This window comes from Chiloscyllium punctatum, chromosome 17 (assembly GCF_047496795.1).
Source record: "Chiloscyllium punctatum isolate Juve2018m chromosome 17, sChiPun1.3, whole genome shotgun sequence".
Classification (NCBI taxonomy): Eukaryota; Metazoa; Chordata; class Chondrichthyes; order Orectolobiformes; family Hemiscylliidae; genus Chiloscyllium; species Chiloscyllium punctatum.
In genome coordinates, this window is record NC_092755.1 from 74,345,125 (window position 1) to 74,351,605 (window position 6,481).

General features: G+C 41.2%; 1 protein-coding gene across 5 annotated transcripts in view; it reads right to left on the minus strand.

The window, feature by feature from the left end:
• Nucleotides 1-5,921, minus strand: part of LOC140487984 (P2X purinoceptor 4-like) — a 52,872-nt gene extending 46,951 nt beyond the window's left edge. For 2 of the 5 annotated variants that reach the window (XM_072587488.1, XM_072587489.1), the window contains exon 1: nucleotides 5,313-5,919. In XM_072587488.1, coding sequence (XP_072443589.1) covers nucleotides 5,313-5,443 — 131 coding nt within the window. In that variant the 5' untranslated portion in view covers nucleotides 5,444-5,919. Of the gene's footprint in view, nucleotides 1-5,312 lie in introns of all 5 variants that reach the window. The other 3 variants (XM_072587486.1, XM_072587487.1, XM_072587491.1) reach the window with 3 other exon arrangements.
• Nucleotides 5,922-6,481: the final 560 nt, after the last annotated feature.

The window sequence follows — 6,481 nt, forward strand, 5'->3', positions numbered from 1 at the left end:
ATCTGGACTCTCTTCACATCTCAGTGCTGCTGAAATAACTGCACAGAGGCTGGTATCCCATCACTAAGTCACCCGTTATTTACATAGAGTCATAGTCATAGAGATGTACAGCACAGAAACAGACCCTTCAGTCCAACTCATGCATACCGACCAGATATCCCAACCTAATCTTGTCCCACCTGCCAGCATCTGGCCCATATCCCTCCAAACCCTTCCTATTCATGTACCCATCCAGATGCCTTTTAAATGTGCAATTGTACCAGCCTCCACCACTTCCTCTGACAGCTCATTCCATACACGCACCATTCTCTGCATGAAAACGTTGCCCCTTAGGTTTCTTTTATATCTTTCCTCGCTCACCCTAAACCTGGACTCCCCTACCCCAGGAAAAAGACTTTGTTTATTTATGTTATCCATGCCCCTCATGATTTTATTAACCTCTATAAAGTCACCCCTCAGTCTATGATGCTCCAGGGAAAATAGCCCTAGCCTATTCAACCTCTCCCTGTAGCTCAAACCCTCCAACCCTGGCAACATCCTTGTAAATCTTTTCTGAGCCCTTTCAAGTTTCACAACATCTTTCCGATAGGAAGGAGACCAGAATTGCACACAATATTCCAACAGTGGTCTAACCAATGTCCCATACAGCCACAACATGACCTTCCAACTCCTGTACTCAATACTCTGACCAATAAAGGAAAGCATACCAAACGCCTTCTTCATTATTCTACCTACCTGCGACTCTAATGAGCTATGAACCTGCACTCCAATGACTCTTTGTTCAGCAACACTCCCTAGGACCTTACCATTAAGGTCCATTAATTACCTATTAGTCAGGGGTATATATAGGAGAAGGGAATGGGTCTTGGTGGGTTACTTTTCGGAGGGTCAGTTTGTACTTGTTGGGCCGAAGGGTCTGTTTCCATACAAATCTAATCTAATCTTAAGTATATAAATCCTGCTAAGGTTTGCTTTTCCAAAATGCAGCACCTCACATTTATCTAAACTAAACTCCATCTGCCACTCCTCAGCCAATTGGCCCATCTGATCACGATCCTACTGTAATCTGAGGTAACTTATTCACTGTCCACAACACCTCCAATTTTGGTGTCATCTGCAAACTTATTTATTATACCTCTTATGCTCACATCCAAATTATTTATATAAATGACAAAAAGTAGTGGACCCAGCACCAATCCCTTTGGCACTCCACTGGTTACAGGCCTCCAGTCTGAAAAATAACCCTCCACCACCACTGTCTGTCTTCTACCTTTGAACTAGCTTTGTATCCAAATGGTTAGTTCTCCCTGTATTCCATGAGATCTAACCTTGCTAACCAGAATGGTTCCATGGGGAACCTCGTTGAACACCATACTGAAGTCCATATAGAAAACCTACTGCTCTGTCCTCATCAATCCTCTTTGTTACTTCTTCAAAAAACTGAATTAAGTTCATGACACACTATTTCCCACACACAAAGCCATGTTGACTATCCTTAGTCAGTCTTTGCCTTCGAAATACATGTACATCCTGTCCCTCAGGATTCCCTCCAATAACTTGCCCACCACCGACATCAGGCTCACTGGTCTATAGTTCCCTGGCTTGTCCTTACCACCTTTCCTAAATAGTGGCACCACATTAGCCAACCTCCAGTCTTCTGGCACCACACCTGTCCCTATCGATGATACAAATATCTCAGCAAGGAGCCCAGGAATCGCTTCCCTAGCTTCAAACAGAGTTCTAGGGTACACCTGATCAGGTCCTGAGGATTTATCCACTATTATGTGTTTCAAGACATCCAGCACTTCCTCCTCTGTGATATGGACATTTTCCAAGATGTCACTATCTATTTCCCTACATTCTATATCTTCCATGTCCTTCTCCACAGTAAACACTGATGAAAAATACTCATTTAGTATCTCCCCCATTTTCTGCAGTTCCACACAAAGGCCACCTTGCTGATCTTTGAGGGGGCCTATTCTCTCCCTAGTTACCCTTTTGTCCTTAATGTATTTTGCACGCGGTACACTGGCTACGACCAACCAGCTCAGAATCAGTCCCTTAAGTGAGGAGATTCTGAATCCCCTATTTATGTCTGTCTGCCAGGGCTCCCAGATTAGCCAAGCTTAACAAACCCAATCAAGGAACTCAGTCAATAAGATCCATTTGGGTCCAATCACTACACCTGCCATTCCATAAATCAGACTGATAAACCTTTCGTCGGGCAACATCCAAGCAGGAAAATCGTCGTTTTGAGCAAAAGCCCTTCATCAGGAATGAGTCTCATTTCTGATGAAGGGATTTTGCCCGAAACGTCAATTTTCCTGCTCCTCGGATGCTGCCTAACCTGCTGTGCTTTCTCAGCACCACAGTCTTGACTCTAACCTCCAGCATCTTCAGTACTCAACTTCGCCTGATAAACCTTTGTTGCACCATCCATGGCCAGAGTGTCCTTCCTCCGATAAGGAGATTAAAACTACATAAAATATTTCACTCAGCATCATGTCATCTACAAACTTTGAGTTAATGCATTTAGCTCCCTCATTGATATCATTAACATGTATTGTGATTGGCTGAGACCCAATCACTGATCCCTGTGGTATCCCACTAATCACTGCCTGCCACTCAAGAGAAACACCCATTTATTCCTACCCTTTTTCCTGACTGCCAACCAGTTCTTTATCCATGCCAGTACAGTTCCCCAATCCCATGCATTTTAGTTTTACTTCCTAATCTCTTAAGTGAGATCTTAACAAAAGCCTTCCAATAGTCCAATTAAACTATTTCCACTGACTCCCCTTTAACAACTCTACTAGTTACATCCTCAAAAATTTCCATTAGATTTATCAAGCATGATTTCTCTTTCATCAATCCATACTGACTCTATCCAATCCTATCACTGTTTCAAAGTGCTCTGCCATTAATTATTTTATAATGAACTCTCATATTTTCTCCACCACCACTATCAGACTAACCAGTCTATAATTCCCTGTTTTCCTGCTACCTCCCTTTTTATTGAAATAGTGAGGCTATATTAGCTACTCTGCAGTCCAAAGGAAATGTTCTAGAACCTACAGAATCTTCAAAGATAACCACCAATGCAATCACTACTTCTAGAACCACTTTCTTAAGTACTCTGGGATGTAGATTAATCAAGCCCTGGGAATTTATCAGCCTTTAATCCCATCAATTTCCACAATACTGCTTATCTACCAATACTGATTTCCTTCAGTTCTTCCCTCTCACAAGATCATGTTTCCCAACATTTTCAGGTTGTTATCTTTAGTGAAGTCAGAACAAAAGTATGTATTTAATTGGTCTGCCATCTCTTTGTTTCCCCACTATAACTTTCACGTTTCTGGCTGGAAGGGACCTACACTTGTCTTCACTAATATTTTTGTCTTCATTTTTCTCTATTGAAGCTTTACAATCAGTTATAGACACCTGCACGCTTACTCTAATACTCTATTTTCCCCCTCTTAACCAATCCATTTGTCCTCCCTTGCTGAAATCTAAACTGCTCCCAATTCTCAGGTCTGCTGCTTTTGTTTGGCCATTTTTTATGTCCCTTCCTTGAATCTCATACTATCGCTGATTTCCCTTCTTAGCCATGCTCAGGCCACTTTTCCTGTTACGTTTTTGTGGCGATTGTTGCAGGTCCTCTATGCATTTTTAAAAAGTTTTCTCCTGCCAATTCACTGCCATCCTTTTCAGAAACATTCCCAAATTTATCATAGTCAGCTTGCACCTCACAGAATCATATTTCCTTTATTTAGACTCGAGGCCACAGTCTCAGAATCAATGATGTCACTGAATTTTAATGAAGAATTCTATCACATTATGGCCATATTTTCCCAGAGAGCTTCACACAGCAAGACTGTCAATTATTCCTTTTTCATTATTCAATACTCAGTCTAGGATGGCCTGTTATCTAGTTGGTTCCTCAAAATATTGATCCAGAAAACCATTCCCTACAAATGGTGGGTCAAAGCCAAGTAGCACCTAAAGAACTAAAATAAGTGCTATCTTTGATTTTCTTGAGCCTTCTATGAGTATGTGCAGTAGCTGACAACCACAGAAACCAAACCACAAAAATAAACCTGATGATCTGTCAAATAAGATTTGAATCTGCGATCCGACTCGTCCAGTATGACCATCAGTTGGGATCATAACTGGAACAAAAAAGGTTAAGAAAATGAATGGATAAAAACATGAAGGGTTTTGTTAGTTTCTCCTTAATTATTTTATTTGATTCCAGGTCAAGCAATGCTTTGATTTTAAAATGCTCATCCTTGAATTCAAATCCAGTCAAGGCTTTGCCTCTTTTTCTTTGTAATTTCTATCAGCCCCATAATTTTAAAGATATCTGGTTCCCAATTTTAGCTTGTGAATTCCCAATTTTAAATCAATCCACAACTGCTGCCATCCTTTATATATTGGCTGTGTAATATTTGTTTTATAATGCTCTTAGGAGATTGTGCAAGTTAAAAAGTGTTATAGAAATATAACTTCTCATTTCCGATGGCCAGGGGTTCATAAGTAAATACAGTGTTAGGTTCATTGCCAAAAATAACCAGAGATGAGATTTTTTTTAATAACAATGAGCCATGATGATTTGGAATGGTTGGCTGAAGGGCATTGGAAATTCAAAAGTAACTCTCAAAAATAGGGGACAGGATGACTACTTGCAAAAGAGAAATGTCACAGGTCTGTGGTAAAATTGGATAAATGCTTCAAAGAACAGAAAGGGAAATATTGGGCCAACCCCTTTTTGTCTTCAATGGTTTTGTGAAACAGTCCTTTGATTTGCCAACTGATCTTCCTCCATACCTTGAGCTCTGATCAGATAATCAGCGAATCAGCCACTAGCTATGACTACCAATATTCACTGAAAGATATTCTTTATTCGATTTTGGGTTGGAAGTGATCCGGCCCAGCATTGACGATCACTGGCAATCTTTGCAGAATGGGACTAAGGGTCGGGCAGAAATCGGATCCCTTTTACATAAAATACTTGCATGGAAGGTGAAACTCGCTCATCAATCACTATTCTTCAGTGTTGGCGCATGTATTTTTCGCACTTCCTAATTCGAAGCTCCACTGCTGGGAAATATTTTCCACATACTACAGACTATCATGATGTTTCACAGAGTTTTTTTTAAATTACCAAATATCATGTACTTCCGGTGCACGTAAATTGTCCTTCTATTTCGCAATCTTTAAAATAAATCTACCAAGCATTTGTGCTTATTCCATACAATTTGTATCGCTCTTCTAATGGAAAAGTACGGAAGCATTACAGTGTAACTCACCCAATAACGTACGCAAGGATTGCTAGCTGAACGACCCTGTTTATCATCCCAACTTTTCTGTTTTTAATAAGTACGATCCTGGGAGTATCATATTCCAGGATAAAATCACAAACTGAAGAACAGCTTCCCATTGTTCAGTTTCTTGTCAAATAAGACGTTAGATCTCCCCAACTTGCTGCTCCAGTACCACAAAGCCAAATCCTTCCCACTCTGCCGTACCTCCCCTTGGACTTGTCATGTGATTCCACTATTTATTCACTTCACATTATTCACATTGAGTCACGTTTCTGACGCTTTAGAAACAGTTTTCGAGACTCCAATTTTTTTCCATCAAAAATAAAACTGAATCATGCCGCCTGAGTCAGACATTAAATGTATTACTCGTCTCCCTGTTCTGTTTTCCGGCGAAAATCTGGTACAGATTTTCAACTGTCGTGAACAACGTCGATGCTCGGTGAATGAAGCTAAGCCATACAGGTCCAATTCCTAGCCCAGTCTCCGTTGTGCAACGAACCTTCTGATACCAGCATCACTAAGTATAAACATAGTGGAATAGGAGTAAACCATTCGACCCTACAAGCCTGGTTGTCTTTCAGTACAACCATAGTCGATCTTCTGTCTCAACGTCCCGCCTTCGAACCCCCGAGACATCAAACATACGTCCACTCCAGCCTCTATTCTACCATGGTTGTTCACACCAAATGCCCAACTCCAAAAATTTCCAAAAATTCACAGCTTTCCTTGTGTAAGTCAGATATGATCATTCTGAGATGCTGCCGCTGGAGAACCATCAGTTTTGCACGTTTCAACTAAATTACCTCATACCTTAAATGCAAGACAGCCTGTGATCACAGGGCAACATTCTCACCTTTATTGAATCATACAATCCCTTACCGTGCAGAAAGAGCCATTTGGTTCATCCAGTCTGCACCCACCCTACAAAAGAGTATCCAATCACAACCTAGTCACCCACCCTATTCCACCCTGCATTTACCATGACTAATCTACCTAGCTCCCATATCCCGGGACACAACGGAATAATTTAGCCTAGCCAGTCCAGTCGCTGGGCTGTGGGAGGGAACTGGAGTACCTGAAGGGTTTTACAAGATAAATGCAAACTCCACACAGACAGTCACCCAAGGCTAGAGTCAAACCCAGGTCCCTGGCAC